General features: G+C 37.9%; 1 protein-coding gene across 1 annotated transcript in view; it reads right to left on the minus strand.

The window, feature by feature from the left end:
• The window catches only part of SHANK2 (SH3 and multiple ankyrin repeat domains 2), a gene marked incomplete at its 3' end in the record, with an annotated part of 271,702 nt that overhangs the window by 218,693 nt on the left and 33,684 nt on the right, over positions 1-19,325 (minus strand). Inside the window, 1 exon segment of the mRNA XM_080345299.1 lies at positions 17,615-17,681. Within this exon segment, the coding sequence (XP_080201425.1) occupies positions 17,615-17,681 (67 nt within the window).

Genomic DNA, 19,325 nt, shown 5'->3' on the forward strand with positions numbered 1-19,325 from the left:
GGTGTCTTCGGATAGTGACATAATTTTTACATGGTTGGAAACAGCACTGACATACAACACTATATTAGCAGCTCATTTTCCTCTAGTTCAGTTGTATTTCTCTTCACACATTTTCAGTTTTGTCTATGTTGAAAGGTAAAACTCTTAAGTATCAATAGAGATGTGACTTTGGTTTCAAGTGCTAATTGCACTGATTTTTCTATATGTCTGCAGAAAAAAAAAAGGGGGGGGAGGGGATAGCCCTCCATGGTTTTATTTTATACATGTGTAAATCTTGACTCTATGCATTCAGTTTTATGCAATTGAAAGACATTCAGATTGGCAGAAAATACTCTTTATCCAATGATAAAGAACTTTAATTACTGATCTGGATTTTATCATTTTAAACACATCTTGTCATGTCAGACATAAGCAACCTAGAAAATGTTATTTAACCCAGAAATATGAAAGCTATATGAAAAGGACACCCTGTAGTTTTTATGGGATAATTATAAATGCAATGGCCCTATCGTGAAACAAAAATGGTCAGAGTATATGTGGATTGTCATGACTAAACCCCATTTCTTCTAATTCTACAGCTACAGAACTGTATAAGGGAGTTAAGTCGCAGACTGCTACTTAATTGCTGATGATCTCTAATGAGTGTGTTCCCGCCTGACACCCCAGGAAACAAATTTCTGGACTTGAATATTTTGCTTCTTTAGATAGTTTTAAACAGCTCAGGAAAATGCCGATCTTGGGTGACAAGGACTCCAACATAAGTTAAGGAACACACCATATTTTACCAGTGCTGTTCATTGATGGTCAAATGACTCCATAATACACCAGTGCCACCCAGTATCAGGACACCCTGCGTGCCCAGTCCTTCACAGGCACCTCTCATGGAGCCGAGATTACTTTGGTTTTCCCAAAGTCAAATTTTAAAAGTATTTACCAAGAAAAGAAATATATATATATATATCTTGCCAAAATTCTGAGACTTCTTTAACATAATGTGATACTTGGCTGACTTTTCCTTACTGCCTGGAAGTGATTCAACCAGAAGAGAGAATTTAATCCTCCACAACATGTATTTTAGTGACTCATTGTTTTCCTTTTTCTTTCTAGTCTCCACAAAGCTTAATGGACTTCAGCATGATTGTTAAAACACCCCAAACAAAAAAACCCTTTACTTTTCTCAAAAGAAAAAACCCAAAAACCAGAAGTATATGACAAAAATAATTGAGCTGTAACCAGTAAAGGACATTCTAAAATTAGAGCCTGTTGTGTTAGGGATGGTAACAGTGTCTAAGCCATATGCTGGTGTAATCTATAAAAGCCAGACACAAAGCTTATGTCAGTGTAACCTGCTGTTTCAGAAACCAGCATAACTGCTATTGTACATGAACCCAGTATTAATCAAATTATTTTAGCTTTTAATTTGCATATAGCACTGCATCAGTACAAACATTTGGATATCAGAAGCACGTTACAGTTTTATCTTCGGATGTCAAGAACGTGCTGTTACTAAATACTAACTATAACTAAATGGGGAATCTTTGGTTTTAAACAACTCTTTACTCACAACTTACTCTGTTTTTTCACTTAGAAGTGAAGCCGATTTTTTTAATCTGTATAGATGTTTTTCAGATGGCACAGGACAAGTCCACCAGCTGCAAGAAAAAGACTTAAAAGATTTTGTCTTTTTTCTTCCTCAAGAGGAAACCCAAACACACCCTAAGATAAGTCACTGGCCCAAATCTCTAATAATTTATGTGGATTTTACCCAGATTTACACTTCTTTAATGCAGAACACGATTTGTCGCTTGCGTAACAGCGTTTAGACACCAGAAAAACTTCCCACATCGATTGAACTATTTCCCTCATCAGCTGCCGCAGAAGAAACTGCAGAAAAATAAACAGAAGAACTGCCCGATTTGCAAAGAGACAAGTTCAGGGCAGAGCAATTCCCGGGGACCAGCCCGCGGGATGCTGCGGGATGCTGGACCACAGCGTTCCAATCAAAGCACCGTCACCATGGTGACCAGAGCATCCCCCCACGCAGGGACCCCTTTCTCCGAACCATTGGCAACACCCCAGGCTTAATAACAAGCTCTCCATTCTTTGAACTCCCTATTATTTGCCTGAAAGAGGCAGATTGTCCAAAAAGGGGGAAACCCTAAACTAGCTTTCAGACAATTCTATTTTTTTAATAAGAAAATCAAAGTAAATCAACAAACAAATCCCAAATGTCACATACTTAAGGCCACCATCTAAATGTTCTTATTAAGTACTACTCCCTCTAAATCTCTGGACATGCCAAAAATCATGCTTAATGGCATAAAATGTCTGCCGGCAAATAACTTTCAAAATGTACTTTCTAAGATAATAACCTGTACTCCACAGAAGGATGACAAGCACTGATAACTCACAAGGATTTTGACTCAACTAGATCTTCTCTTAGTTAAATATATATATATATATATATATGTATATAAAAATATATAATAATAATCATCATCATCATTATCCTTCAGTGCAGGCACATGGAGAGAAACCTCCATCAGCTTTGGAAGCAGACCAGTTCCAGGCTTTAGTCAATAAATACGACGAAAATGATGGACCCAATTTGAAATCACTGTATCTTTGAAATTTGGTCCACCTTTTGAAACACTCTGTATATTAGGAATCTAAGTAATGTAAGTTTTCTTTCATTTAGCTGGAATACAGAATGTAAGATCAGTTCTTATATTTTTCGTCTGTCTTGGTTAACTTCACGTGTAAGAATGTGCATCTGTCGTTTACAAAGACATCTGAATAAACATTGTTATGCTAATGACTCAAAAGCAAAAAAAACCTACTCTGTCCTAAGTACGGATTAGAAAGGAAGAACGGCAGCAAGCTCTTGGGATGGCTTGTAGCTATTTTTAATTCCTAAACTCCAAACCAAATGTCACAGAACTTGTAGAACATGGAAGTTCAGGAATCCAATCTTAGGCCAACAACATATTTTACAACTGCTTGTAATTTCTTATTTGTCCTAATGCAATCTTTTCTTGGAGGAAGGTTAAACTATTAATCCCTTGCTGGCAACCCAATGCCGTCATAAACCACAGCAGATCTGCCAGCGGTTGTGACATAGCAGTATATAAGATACCACTGCACTCGCTATACTTGAAGTTCAAGTACCTCATATATTACTTTAAGAATTTACCACTGTTCCACGCAACTGCTGTGCATATAGCGGCATGATAAACAGAGAGAGTTTTAATTTTGCATCATTCAAGCTCTGAAAAAATGCAGATTACCCTGCACAGGGCTGAGATTCAGCAAAGCTCTTTTTTAGGACAAGGGGCAATCAAAGTGTTTTTCTTATCCCAATAATCTTAGAGTTTTACAAAAAAACACTGCAGGAAAGGAAAAGTCAACATGCAGAAACCTTAGCAGCTTCCTCAAACACCAAAGGGTTGTATCTTATGGGGGAATAGAAGTTGAATAACCAAGGCACAGAACTGGGATAGCACAGGGGCACAATATAGAACAGAAAAGCTGGCACTGACAAAAGCAAAAGAAAAATTAGGAAAGGTGACAATGAAGAAAAGAAACATGACAGTAATTGTGATTAAATGGAAAAATGATCTGAAACAGGTAAGGTGCAACCAGCTGAAAAAATTATCAATCCCTTATTAAGGGTGGAATTGGCAATTAGACAAATCCAGGACAGGATGTGAGTACGTGGTAGTGATGCTGAAGAAAAGACTCAGGATGTTCCAGCAGATCACAAACTCACTTTGTATTGCTGGGCAGACACACGAGCTCTTTCAAACCATTCCTCAAGCCCGACTGACACCACATCAGTACGTTAGTACAGCACCAACCTACGCTGACAATCCGCTTGCCTGGAGGCTTTCTGATGTTGAACAGGGTTTAGCACAAAGCTTAGCTCTGTGCCTTTCAGTTCAAGTGGTTTCCCAGCTGCTGCCTCTGAGCACATGCAGAAAATCTTTGAGATTGCCTTCAAAAGTCACAGATACACTTGGAGTCACGGTGCTGTAGTAAAAAGCAAATACAACACTGAGACACGTGGAGAGCACTGTCTGAGGCACTCAGCTCCTGGTACTCAATCACGGCATCTCATATAGATCAATCAGAGAGAGCTGGGGGACAAGAAGAGTGTCCAAAAGTCCAAAGGATCTACGTGGAAGACCAAAATGGGTTGGTTAGCTTAGTCTTAGGAACTTTTGCCTTACCACTATGCTGCAAGTCATTGTGAGTGATTCTCTGCTATTTTTCTGGGTTTCATTCCATGAGTATCAACTGTATTTGAACTTGATTCAGAGAAGCAGCTGGTGAGGGGCTGGAGCACAAGTGTGATGGGAGCGGCTGAGGGACCTGGGGGTTCAGCTGGAGAACAGGAGCTGAGGGGAGACCTTCTGATCTCTGAACTGCCTGAAAGGAGCTTGGAGCCAGGGGGGTCGGGCTCTGCTCCCCAGGAACAAGCGCCAGAAGCAGAGGAAATGGCCTCAAGTTGCACCAGGGGAGGTTGAGGTTGGATCTGGGGAACAATTTCTTCCCTAAAAGGCTGTGGGGCATTGGAACAGGCTGCCCAGGGCAGTGCTGGAGTCACCATCCCTGGGGGGGTTGAACAGATGCAGAGATGAGGTTCTCAGGGACATGGGGTAGTGACAGGGGTGGATTAATGGTTGGACTCGATGATCTTGAGGGTCTCTTCCAACCAAAAGGATTCTATGATTCTATTGCAGAGCAAGATCCCAGTCCTTGCCCTCTGTGGGACAGAGCATCTCCTCTCCTCCCTCAAGCTCCCTACAGCCCAGTTGACCATTTTTAAGATAGGACCACTGGCTTTAAGCAGACACCCCCAATAGATCGTGTTCATCTTTCTCTGGGGAAAAAGAGCCATCAGGTTCCTCAGCACCTCTTCACTTTCTGCAGATAACTGCTTAATACTGAATGCTAAATAAGAATGCCCTGGAATACCTGTGGATGAGGGAGAAAATTCCTCAGCCCCTGGTACTTAAGAATCCTTTATTCAGAGACCTAAAAGGATTTTTCATAGAATTATATGGAAATAGTCTGTTGACTGATGAAATATAGCTAACAAAATGTGCTAGTCCACTTTTTATTTTATTTGGTTTTATACGCACCATTTTCTGCCTTTAATTTTAATCCCATGCCCTCTCAGAAATGGAATCTCACAGATATACCCTCCCCTTTATTTTCCTGTAATAATATCATAGCAGTTTTCCCTGGCTATTCGCAAACTCTTTGTTCCCTTCACAGCTTTTCCAAGTCACAGAATGAAGAAATATGTAAAAATAGGCCACAAGAAACTAGACACACTTCATCTGCACAGCAAAAATAGAGCTCTTTAGCACCTGGCATTCTCAAGAGTGTTAATGAAGCTGGCAAGATAAGCCATGCTTTGACCCAAAATAAAAAGCTTAGCCCTCAAAAGATGGATAAAGATAAATCTGAACAAACAGTGTGTCTTTGTGGGATATGGGCTACAGAGACTCTCATCTCTGCAGGACCACTCACATAAGTGGGACATGGAGGAAGAGGGCAAATAACACACATAAAACATTCATTTTAGGCTGCTAAAATCCCTGAGGTCAAGGTACACGTGCACCTTGGTGCCTGCAATCCCACAAGTGCTACAGGTATTAGTGGCTCGGTGTTAGATCCAAAAAAGAAAAGGAAAGATAAAGTCAAAGGACAAGGCAGCAAAATGACACTCTGCACTTGGAAGGTCTTTTTCAGCAGCAACAAATAATTTCTTCCGGATAAAGAAATCATTTGTGTTAAATTATAGATTTGATAAGGCACATTGAAAACACATCACGGAATTTATGTTAAATTTTGCTATCTCAGATGTTCCAAAGAGACGTAAGCAGCAGTTTCCCAAGTAGCAAATGCTCTAATACAAAAGATTATATCTAGAGAATGGCAATCTATCAAGTAATCTTTTTTTATTATTTTCATAAGAGAATACTTCAGGAGGAGGAATAAAGTCCAGACATTTTCTTTTCATTACTTCCTTATTTCTAAAAGCCAAACAGCTAGGATGGTATCTTTACCAGGGTACTGAACTCCTAGTCTGCTGGAGTTGGTAGAAATATATAATCAACAGAAAACCAGAGATACTCCTACACACATACAAATAATACAATCTTAACGCTGTAAATCTTTCTGCCTCTTCAATTCAATAAATCTTTTGTTGTTTCCATTCAGCATGGATTTCACCCAATTATAGCCACTCTGCCGGAGAATATTTACTCTGCAACCTCTTCTGAATCAAGATGGTATCACAATTCTGTCCTTTATGAGAAATTCTAAACAATTATTTCAGCAACATTACTTAGAAAATGGAGCAGAAAATAGTCTTTCAACTTCAAAACCTGCATATGAAATTGTCAAGACAGACATAGAAAGGATAAGGAAAAAAAAATAGAACAGAATAGGGATTGTCTGATAAAATGTTGTTGTACACCTGTAGGATTCCCAGGGCATGTAAACTATACTGGGCAGACTGGAAGAACCGGAGAGCACAGCCCAGCAGATGGAAAATGTCCAAAAATTGGTTTACAAAGGCTAGTAAAGAAAATTTTATCTAATTAGTTAACTTGGAAACTGAAGAAGTTAAAATTCTCATTCCTTAACAACATGTGCCATCCATAAATTCTGTTGTATATTACTATGCTTGGAAATAATTTACAACTGTTCCTGAAAACACACAAAGCCAGATAACTCCAAAGCAATTATTTCTCCGATATCCTTAAAAACCAGTCAGGGTAACAAACAATGTACACATCCTTTAGGACCACCGCTGCAACTGGGGAGAACCATGGAAACCAGTAAAGACGACGTCCTTCTGATCCAGCCACCCTTAGTGCTGCAAAATACAGAAGAATCATCTAAACCATATTTTTGTGTCAATGAAGTGGACATCTGGCAATGAAACCAAAGAGGCAAAAAGAAAAAATCTCCAAATACAAGTTAATTAAAATAGAGAGGGAGAGATGAAAAAGGTTCAAGTAGTCTCAATGGTCTTGGACTTCCTGGAAACTCTGTCCAAGATGCTAAGAAAAGCTGATTTAAATACTCAGAAAAGCGTTTAGTCTGAAGAGAGATATCTTCCACAGTGTGATAGCCCAGGAGATTGAGATATAAATGGAGTAACAGCAACAGCATGAAATATTGTGAACAGTGTGAAATACGGTGTGAAATATTACACTCATTACAAAGCAGTGTGCTTCAAAGCCTGTCCCTTTATCAAGCCTCATCTATAATTTGACAACAAATGGTCTTTTACGAGGATATTATTCCCTTTTAAAGAGACTGTATATTACAAGATCAATTTTCACTAAAATTCTGACACAAATACCTTGTTATGAAAATCAGATTATTCATGAGATATTCAAAACAAATTACTACAGTGAAGTCTCGGTTCTTAAAGTAAATTGCCAAACCATTGTATATTGAATGGAAAACATAACGTCAACTTAATTTTGATGTCTGATCTAGCTTGGAAGAAAAACAGTAAGTTTAGCTGTTAAAAATTATACAAATATAAATTTAGCATAAAAGAAAGAGGAGTTCCAAGTAAGGGAGTCACTGAATTGTAATAAATCTGTTCCAAATGGAGGATATTATCTGTTACTGAAAAGCCTGACTTAAAAAGGTTATTTGAACCAACCTAAAAGAAAACTATTATCCTTGCAATCACTGTGCTCATACAAATACTTAGTTTTATAGTCATACAGAGTTTTTCATTCATATAAACACGTGTTTTATATGGTTCGCAATGTAATCAAGTTGCTTCTGTATTTGGAAGGCTATCCTAATCCAAATCCAATTAGTCCATGGATGATGCTCCTCTCCCCAAATGGGAGTTATATAAAACCTAATTATTTTCAATAATGTGGCAATTGAGATATACACTGGCACATAAAAATCCACGTATTTAGAAGTTACAAATCCACCCTTGTGTCATTAGTCTTCACTTTGTACTCTACTGGTAGCTTAATTATATAAAGGAAATTGGGTGCATAAAAAGGCTTTTGATGAAGTGCTCAGCATAAAGACCCATTGAGAGCATTGAGAGTTTCTTATCACCCCTCTCCCCTCTTTTGTTTTTACTTTGGGAAACACAGGTATTTTCTTACCTGACTATTCTTGTCCATCTCTATTTTGTCCTCTTTTTTTAAACTCTAGCATTTATTTCATGTCCTTTTATCTCTTTTTCCTGTGTTCTCACCATTGTAAATGGGAGAACCAGAAATCCACAGGATTCTGCACACATCCATTTCTCAATTTGTCCTGCCCCTATTTTTAACCTGGTTTCACCGCTTGAAATCCCACATAGCATTTGTCACAACCTTCGAGAGCTCTTGAGGTTCATGTTGAAAAACGATTTAAGAAAATACATCAGCTTTTCAGGAACACCAGAATTCTCTGGGAGATGCTTCAAACATTTTTTCTTCTGTATTATCCCTTGTTGGGCTGTTTCATATCTTCCACCTGCATTCAAGGCTCCCATGACTTATCATACAAAGTGCAGGACTTCTAATTTTCTAATATTGCCATTCAGACCCTTCTGTTTTATTAAACAGAGACCTATATATATATCACAATTGAAACGCACTGATCACAGACTGCCAAAGGGCATGCCATCTCTCAAAAAAAGCACAATTACAGAAAGTCTCAGTATACAGATTTTAGTGGACCCTGAGAAAAGTTAGCAGAAATAGGAACAAAATGCAATAAGTCCATGATAGCGTCTTACATTCTGTTTAAATCTCCATTCAAGTTTTACCTCTCTAACAACTGAGATCAGCTCCTTGTCGCTAAGAAAGGAGTGGATTTAGAAGAGAAATGTGGGCAGAGATACAGTAGAGCTGAGAAGACCCAGCGATACTCAGGGTTCAGATGCTACAGCCCGACAAGCTGATATTAGAAACAAGATACATCTGTTTAAAGATGGGGTAATCAACACTAGGACAATTAACAAATGGATCTAAAACCATCAGACAGCAAGACTAAGATACAATTTTGCAAATCCCATTTACATTGTTGAAGGTCTTTAACAAGACAATGTTTTTTTTCTAGTTGTAATCCAGTTCAAGCAGGTATTAATATAAATGCTTCAATCTGCACTAGGGAGAAGGTCAGACAGCATGATCGCATAAACCTCTTGCAGTTTTATCATTTATGCCCTGCAAAACTAAACAAATTTCAGATCCCATATAAACTCAGAAGTACTACTTTATTTTCACATCCCCTCAGCCTAATCTTATTCATTTGATAACCTGTTTGATATACAAAAATACATTCGGTTTTTGTCCCCAGTCAGAGCAACTATCCCTCGTATACATGAATATTTTTATTCCTACTGATTATGCTTTACAGCTTTATTTCACTTTTTAATTCAGCGATTTGCACTAGTTCTGTACACAGCCTCTGACTTTGCTCCCTTGGATACCACCTCAGCAGTTTAAGCCAGGGAAAGATATTGAAAAATAAATAAAAGCACAAAAAAAGGCAATCCCAGCGAAAGGACCATGCCTTAGGGCACACTCAGCCTTTAAAGGGCTTGGGGAAGGTAACTGACCCTGCTCAGTGATGAAACCTCACTCTGATGATAGGAACATCACCAAAACAAAAGCAGAGCTCCCAGCCATGGGATATACAGGTCCCAGCCTAGATGGAGCAGAGAAGGTGAGGAGCATTTCTCCTGATGAGAAATGAGTGGACTATGGAGCAGCTAGAAGCCAGATTTGGGGGAAGTGGGAGCTGGGTGCCCTAGAAACACTTCCAGCCATGTGGGTCTGAGCATGAAGATTGAAGCAAGAACCAAACATGGACCAATTCTCACCCTTCCTTTCCTCTCTCCCTTTGCCACCCTTCCAAACATCTCAAACACCTCCAGAAAGAAGATGGGAATAAGCCAGTGAGTCCTGCGTGACCTGCAGCCACTGCTCAGACCACAGAGTTCTTCCCAAGACCAAAACTAACTCAAAGGCACTGAAGATCATAGAATCATTGAGCAGTTTGGGTTGTGAAGGGACCTTCAAAGCTCCCCCAGTGTCCCCCCTGCCATGAGCAGGGACATCTTCACCAGCTCAGGTTGCTCAGAGCCCCATCCAGCCTGGTCTGGGATGTCTCCAGGGATGGTTCATCCACCACCTCTCTGGGCAATTTAGAGTAAGCCTAAGAAATCACAGGCAATGACCATGCACTACATAAACCTGCAAGACTTCACATGCACTTTCACATGATATGTACAGAATGCACCAAGGGTCAAAGGCCAAAAGAATCACAAACTTCTGAAAGATTAAACTTTGAAACCAAACTAGTTACTGCACAATTCTGTAATAACTCACACGAAGAAAAAAAATTACGTGTGATCAAAGCGAAAAAGAAAACTACTGTAGGTTTTTTCAAGCTCTGTCCTACATTTTGGTATGTAATTACATTAACAGACCACAATTCCCAGTTTTCCCATTTGTTCACTACCACATCGCAAGACTGAGCACATGACGCCCTGTTCCTCACAACCCTTCAGAGGAAAACAGAAAAATAACAGCAACAAATTTACTTCATACCAATCAATATTCGTTTGGTTGTAACCCAGCTTAAAAGTCATTAATGTAACTGAATTTTCCTATGGACATGAGAAACAACTATTAATTTCACAGAGGTGTTTTAAAGAAACTGCAAAAGGGAACATAGGACTATGAAAATCTACCAAACCAAATGCATTTAAAATGTCAGCAATTAAGATCTTGGTGTCTTTGCCACCTTGATTAAACTAATATAATCCTTTTCCTCATTAAAATGCCCGCTTGCATATGAAACAGGTTAATATTTTTCACATTCAAATGACAAACACACAGGCTATAACATGTGCTTGTGTCCCTTTTGCTTCTATTAAGTAACATGTGATAAATATAGAACAAGTCATTGCATGCTGCTGACAGTTGTGTAGATTTTTAAGTCTTTTGATTCACTACCTTTTCTTATTTCTGCTTTTACCTTTCTCAATATGATTTCTCCTAACTTGAGAAATATTCTGCAGGCATTTGATTTCTGGAAATCAAAATTACTACATGGTTCCCGAAACCGAAATAGGTAAGTAAACAACCAGAATATTCATTGGGCTGGCTAGCATTTAATAAAAACACTTGCAGCTGAAAAAGCAAGAATGCTGACCTCAATCACTCTGATCTAATTAAAGAAAATGGGTTAGAAAAGCAGTTTTACCACAAACCAACTAATACCCTTGTCTTTTCAAAGACCTGTTTCGCTTATTCCACAATAAAATGAGTATTTCTTCAAATGTTTACATTCACAATTCCAATAAGAATAAATATTTTTACTCATACTTAAAACACGTCTTATTTAAAAGCAATTGCCCAGTGTGGAATAGGTATATTTTAAAGGGTAAGCCTACCATGTTAGCAGACTTTTAATATTTAAAAAAAGAAAGAAACAAAGAAAAAATATCTGTGTGAAAGCACAGACAAACCATCACAAACACATATCTCGGCATAATTATAGAGAATACAGGAACTCTGACTTGAAGCCTAGCAACAGTATCCAAGTATTAGTTAGTCTGCTAATCAACTCCCAAAAACTCGCACACCAGCTCCATGTGTTTCATTTTATCAAAAGCAAAAAAGGAAACAAAAATAATCAAACAAAAGAACCCTATCGCTTCCGAGCTGCTGGAGGACAAGATGCACAATATAAAACAAACCTTGTTCACTTGAGGAAGAACAACCCATGTCATTTAATCCATCTGAAAATTCATCTCATCACAAAGAACCAAGGCAAAAAGACATTTAAAAATAGGTTATCCGAGTCAAAGGATTAGCGGCTTGCAACCTACTTAATATCTGCGTATCTGTATCTAATGAAAGCTTCGATATTCTTACATATATGATTGGGTTTTGTACCTCCATCCCATAGAAGCCATAGTAAATTCTGTATAGCAAATGCTTCCTAAATCTGCTGTGCTCATTTACTCACAGACAGCTGCAGGCTGGATGAAAACAATCAGGGATTAACTTTCCTGTTCATCACATCTTTTAATCCATTACTTCCTCTTAGTTTGCAATAAATAAATGCATGAAGTTAAATAAATTACAAATACGCTATAGCTAGTTTAAAAAAAAAAAAAAAGTTTAAAAAGGGATATTATTATCATTATTATTACTTTAAAGATGTATAGCTGCTGTGCTGTACATCAGGAGTATATGTAATGTCTTCCTCAAAGCAGAAGAAGAACAACAGTCACTGAGCTGCAAGACACTTCTGGGTTCCAAATACTTTCAAAATAAGTGATAATTAAAATAAGCTGCTTTGATGTTGTTATTATTCCTCAGAAAAACTAATTTGGGGGTATGATGAATTGAAATAATCTGAGAAGCTATACTAAGTATTTTCATACAGCTTGTAAAACAAGTTTCTAAGTACCTTATGGTAATAGATTTTCTTGCTTTTTGAAAAATATTATTTTAATTTGTTTCAAATAGGATTACTTTTTAAATTATACTGTAATATTCATTCACCTTTCAAACATCTGTCAAGGGAAAATAAAAGGAATTCCCTTATGTTTAGAACCTCATAAAAGAAATAAATACAAGGAAATTGGGATCATGTTTTCAATCCCTTACTGATATCCTTTTTCCCTCTTCTCTGAATCCTTTATTTTTTATGTTTGATTTGCTCTTACAAAATTGCATTAACCTTGACAGAAATAAGACTAAGGTGAACTTTCCCTGTTAATGACAGCAAGGTGGCTTTTATTGTCCTCAGCCACAGGAATGGTTTGCAAGGCTTTTTTGCTCATTTTGTTTCTGAAGATGACAACACCAAGTTAAGAAAAAAAAACCTGTGCTAAATACTTTTCATGCTGAGGTTTCAACAAACCGGTCACCCAGACAACTAATGTGTTACCTGAGGTGAAAAGATTGATGGGCAGTTGATGGTGGGAAAGGCAGGGAAGAAGTCACTTGCACATAGAAGAAGAGGGAGCACGTGTGAGGGAACCCACGCAGTCTTGAATGTTCGGAGGGAAAGGTCAATTTTTCTTAATAGGACAAAATAACTAACAGATTTTCATGCTGGTATCACGGCTACGCGGAAGCAGGTTCCGCAAAACTCCACTTTGCTGAGAGACACAAGGGCTTCCAGCCAAAAAGGAATATAAAGGCTCAAAGTGCAATCTCACCAGAACGTTTACTCGCTGTAGATCAGAGTCACGAGAAGAGTCAGCGCACTGGGATTCTGGGTCTCACCCCTCATTTTGTCATGAGCTTCTTTGTGAAATTACCCAAGAGACAGAGCTGCACCCATCCAGAATGAGGGTATGGGAGAAACCAGGCTGTTCAGACTGAAGAAACAATGTGAAGATGGGTGGGTAGGTAGGACCATTGTGGGACATGCTCCTCAACCAACGTGCTGCTGAGCTTCTACCAGCTCTGCCCCCTCCTGATGGTTTTGAAACCCTAAATGACCTTGTTTCTCTTGAAATACACCCAGCTTGGCCAACTGAATGGCCTCTATAACACATTTTTATGTAGCTGAGAAATCTTATTAGCAAAATCTCCTCTTTCTTTTCCGCAGGTGACTGGGTCAGGACTCCTTGAATTACTCAGGTTGCCAGTGGCACCTACATCATCTGTTCTGGAGACAAACTTCAATCCATTTTGCTTCTATAACAGGGAACCAGACTGACTTCATCTTTCTGGCTAAACACATTTGCTTTACAATTAAATAAAAATAAAAAGGAGGAAAAATCTCCATGGGTTTTGATCTGCAGAACAAAAATTTAGTAGTTCTGCTGTAAATTAGGATTTTCTACTGCTCAAGGATACCCTGGTCATTTCCCACCCGAGCTGCTTCTCCATCATCTTCATCAACAGGGATAGTTTTGGCATTATAATCTGGCACAGATCCAGGCCAAGGAGAAAATAAATACATATATATATAAATATATACATATATAAAAACTTCCTTGAAGACATGCAATTCATCCTTTCCTAAACCGAACAATCCCAGACTTTGCATACAGCTTAAAATGGCATTCTGCTCTAAATGACAATGAAATATAATTGGCAGGCAAAGGTGTAATAGATAATAAGTGATATATCCAGCACTTAAGCATATAAATGTATTTTTCTGGAGCTCTTGTGGACCAGTTCATTGAGATTTAGTGCTCCGGCTGTCAGCACCATGCAGACTCATCCCTTTCCTCAGCAATTCCCTCGTTGCACGGAAAGGTTGAGCGACGATCTCTGCCCCCGAACGAAGCAGCTCCAGCACCGCAACGCGCGGCACAGGACCATGAATCACCCGCGTTACATTACTGTTAAATCCTTCTAATTGCAGTTTTGGCAACGTTACTTGAAACAGCTTTGTGACTACTGACAAACTGGAAGACACCCACATAATACATTCTGCATCCAAAGTACAAGCGACTTCCTACTGCAATAGTTTGGGACAACAAAATTATCTAAGAATAAAAAGTTAATTAGCACATGTCAAAACAGATGGACACGGACACTGTAGAGATTTCAGGCAAATATTATTTTTCATATTTCAGATACTTCTAGTTGACAAATGTAAAAACTTGTTTCCGTCACCAGACAAAATACTGCTCTTGAAACTACTAAGTTAGGTCCAACCTCCAGTCACTACTACCAGTTAAAATGTTCCCATCCTTAAGACAACATACCCAGGAAAGCAGCTAGATTCTTTCTAACAAAAATAGCATTGCTACTTATATTACTTAGCTGTATCTTAGGCTTGCATTCAAAAAGCATCTCTAGCAAACAATACTGTGTATGAAGTTCGCTAAAAATCAGAAATGTTCCAAGAATTGTGGAGTTTTTTGCAGTGAATTTAGAGCAATGTGGAGTTTTTCCCAAACCAGCCTCTCCTCCCAATGAATGCTACTGCAAATAATCATTAATATCATTGGGTAGCTTACTATGAAATGAGTGACCAGCTCATCATCTGCCAGCTTAAACCTTGATAGAAAAAAAGAGACCCAGCCAAAGCTGCACATATCACAAAAAATCTCCCACGGTTATAACTTATTTCTTATTAAATGAGTCTAAAATAATTACACAACATAAAGTAATTAAATTTATTAAATGAGCCTAAAATAATAGCAAGGTTTAATGGACCGGTTCAATATCAAAATTCAATATCTAACCAACGATACACTTTCTGGGGGATGGAAGATGAAACATTTCTCAAGAGATTTCATAGTACAATCTGTCCTTCTTCATGAGGATACTTCTCAAGCTCTTTGCTATTCCTGCCCACTCTGTTGCCTCTGGGCTCTAAGAAGGTACATTACTCAAATGATATATGTTGGAATACATCCAAAACTACATGAATACAGTGAATAACCAGAGAAGTAAGTAAAAAAATAAAAAAGAAAAGCTAACTTGTTGAAGTTTAAATGCTGACATTATTCTGCACGTTCATCATCACACTGGCTCTCAGGTTTTCTGCTTAAGATATTGTTCTTTGATTCTTTGATTATTTTTTTTTAATTTTATATTTTTTCAACTGGGAAACATTCCCAGAAACAGACATTTTGATGACTTCACTTATTTTTTTTTTAGTAATAAATCCTAAGGGACAAATGTCCGGGTAAATTAAATTAGCTGGGAGAAAACAACGTCACATAACGTTTATTCTTTAAAACAAATCTCCCCATTTAAATAGTTGTGTTCAGTCCAGCACCACCTTGCAAAAAGCGCAAGTAAATCACGGAAGCATCAATATTTCTGTTTTTCAGTGGAAAAGTTAAGGCATCAGCAAAATTTTGAGAATCTTCCCACATTTCCATATTTTTTCCCATATTTTCTAACCATTTTTGTAGAAACCACCAAATCCTACAGAAAGCTTTTAGTTTCAGCAATAAGTTCCACCCAAAGCCTCCGCTGTGTGGCCACCTCTTGTTTCCAGGACTGATCCTCATCCACCTACTTCATAACTCAATTCCAATTTCTCTCACATATTGACATAACTTGGACCCCACACTCAGCAGGGGAAAGGAAAAGCAGTGCAGAACTGCTCAGTCCAAAAAATGATAATATCAACATCAATGGTTTCATGTAAAGCAGGTTAAGAGGCTATTGCAAGCATACTCTAAGTGTTACTTTTACTTTACAGTTACTCATAATTAATCAATACCAGCAACTTGTCCCAACACAATTAATACCAGCAACTCATTTACTGTTTTTTTTCTTTTAACGTACACAGCTATTTTAAGAGGAAAAACGCCATTCAGAGACACGTAAAATGTAATACTATATATTGTCTATGTGCAGTACTTGTTCTGCACTGACTCTACACACAAGCAAAAATATCAAGAACTTACACGGCAGAAATGAAGGGAACATTTGAATCTAAACAACCATTTCCTTTCAACATCTTCACAAAGTTATAAAGCCATTATGCACATGTAAATACAAACAAGATGCTCACCCTATTAGTAATAACTGGTTCATTTTTAGTTAATTTTTTACATCAGATTTTTTATGAATACAGAAGGATAAAGACTTCTTGCATGGAAAGGCACTATCCTACTATCTCAGGTAAAAACCTCCCAAATTCACTACGAACTTTCATGTAGAAGTATGACTTTAATGCAAAACTTTTACGCAATGTGTCCTCAGTTTCCCCAATGCATACTACAAAGAGTCGAATGTATGGAAGTGCAGGGAATTTTTAACTATATCCCTGCAGATCATACACAATCAGGAAGGGAAATGGAACAGAGGTCTTCATCCAGAGCAATCCTGAAGTTTCATGCGAGCTGTCCTAGTTTTCCACAGAAGTTAAATACTATAGAGCCGTAGATTTGCACCACTGAGTTAAATCAGTGCAGACGACTAATAGAGACCCTCCTGCTTCAAAAGGAATGTCTTTTTCTGTTCAACTTCAGGACATTCCTGAGGAACTTTAATTAACTTGAATGAAAGCATTTTGATTCATTTTAATTAAACTGTATTAGAAATCACTTTTATCAAACTGGTTCTAACTTTAACGGCAAAACTTCTCCATGGAAAAAGAACTTTTAAAAGCCTTAAGGTTTCTTATCAAGAGCCTGTAATGCCTTCACCCAGTGCCACACGCCAAACTGGGAGGAAACGGTTTTATGGATATGGATAGACAGTTTCTGCCATATATTCATTTAATTGCAAAGAAGCATCTTTCTTTATCTTCTTCTTCTGATCAATTATTCCTACTTGAGAATTGCTTCAGGCTGATGCCAAAACATCCTGCAAAAGCCAATTTGGCTCTTCCAGGTATGTGAGTGTGTATTGAATATGTTACAAACTGTCAAATTTACACTTATCAAGCATCTACCAGTCTTTCGCATTACTTAGCAAATTTACATTTTCAGAGCATATTTTGAAAACATTTCAGCTTGTTATCTATTTTTATTTTAAACAGAAAAGTTCCTTCTATAATCTCCCTGAAACAATACTGTCATCAGCCCTCACGTAGAATCAGATTTAACATCTTTGCAAAATCATGGCTTAAGCACATATAACTTATTTGCAGTGTCTGTAAATATTTTGCTTACCAATATCAGCTTCCCTGTGATTCTTGATATATTCAGCGAGCTCAAAATTCCCCGCTATTATAGCCACCTAAGGGATTGCAAAATAGTTACAATTAACATATTGTCATCGCTTATTAAGTCGGAAAATACGCATGTTGCATTACTGAGAAACATCATACAAACCTATTTGCATTTCACAAAGCGAAGTAACAGTTTATTACTTCTATTCCGCAACTACAACAACGCAATAAATTTCTGAAACGATGTTGGGAAACTATATCTCAATCTATTTGGAAGCAGCGCTCTGGGTCCCTCAGTTCATCATTTACTAAGAAATCTGTGATCGTAGACGTCTCAGGAGATCAAGAAGAGCTGCGGTTTTTCATGTTGTGCCAGTCAAAACCAGCAGTGAACATTAAACACACCATCCCCAAAGCTCTGGGAGCTACATGGGTGTGTGGAGAATGCTCGGAGAGACTCATTGATGATATTATTTCCCTTTAATTGCTCCTGCCTCACCACCTACCTGAACAATGAGAACAGGAGCTACAATGCAACTCCATGGGATAACCAGGGAAGAAGTATCAAGAGCAAAAAAATACTAAAAAGAGAGGAGCTGGAAAAGTGTATGCATATGTATGGAATTAAAATGCTTTAATAAATATAGTTCTAAAATAACCATTTTCTTTTTTCATTCATTACTTGGTTGTCAAACACAGATTCTGAATTTTCATCTCAATGGGCTTAAAGAGAGAAATATTTCCATTGGATATGAGTAAGGAGATTTGGTTGTGCCATAGTTGTATTCTCACTTTTCCTTCTCCCCCTATTTTTGTCTGGAATATTCAGCAATTGCCTTTTAAAACATACAATGGAACATACCATTTTTCAGCTTCTGAATCCAGGTTTTCCCCACAATTATATTTTTTTTAATGCTTTTCAGGTTCTGTCTTTTTTTCTTGGCAAATTGTTTCTTGTTTCATTAAAAATTTCTATCCAATGTAAAGGCTAAATACAGTAATTATGTTTTCATTTCAAGCATACCTATTCCTTGGCAGAAATCCTATTTCAGGTTTGTATAGCACCTAGCAGTTATACCCAATATGCATATACTTGTGTTTTAAAATAATCCTCAGCAGGCAGCCATGAGTGTGGTATGTGCTGTATAATCATTTTTATCCTTTAAATAATTAACCCACATATAATATCACCATACTTACTAGTGAAAATCATGTAATTATTTTGTCATTACAATATTAAGAGTAAGGAAACACTTTGCTTTGGGCACTTCTCAGTTGTGTTACATTGAATGTTGATGGATTCTTGGACGCAAAATGCATTATTATGTATCAATAACGCTGGTTCAACTCAATCCCACTTCCATTTTTAGAACACAGTTGAAAAAATAAAGTGTGTTTCTTCTCAAATATAAGACTTTCGCATGCCTTAATACCGGGCAGGTCAGAACCAGAGGCAGATCGGTGCCCTTCCACCTCATTGCCAACAGAGGCAATTACCCACCTGGAAAATACTATTTTAACCATTAGTAAGAAGCCCTTTATTCCAGGAACTACTCCTGAAATAAACTGTTTCTCAGCATAGAGAAGATACCAGAATCTGGCCCCAGCCTCCTCTGTACAGCTTCTATAAGTAGAATTCATGATGCTCCCTGGCAAACTGTGCAAGTGACAGCAGAGCCCTACAAATGCTCTCAATTTCACATTCTGCAGCC

This window comes from Nesoenas mayeri (assembly GCF_963082525.1).
Source record: "Nesoenas mayeri genome assembly, chromosome: 5".
In the NCBI taxonomy this organism is placed as follows: Eukaryota; Metazoa; Chordata; class Aves; order Columbiformes; family Columbidae; genus Nesoenas; species Nesoenas mayeri.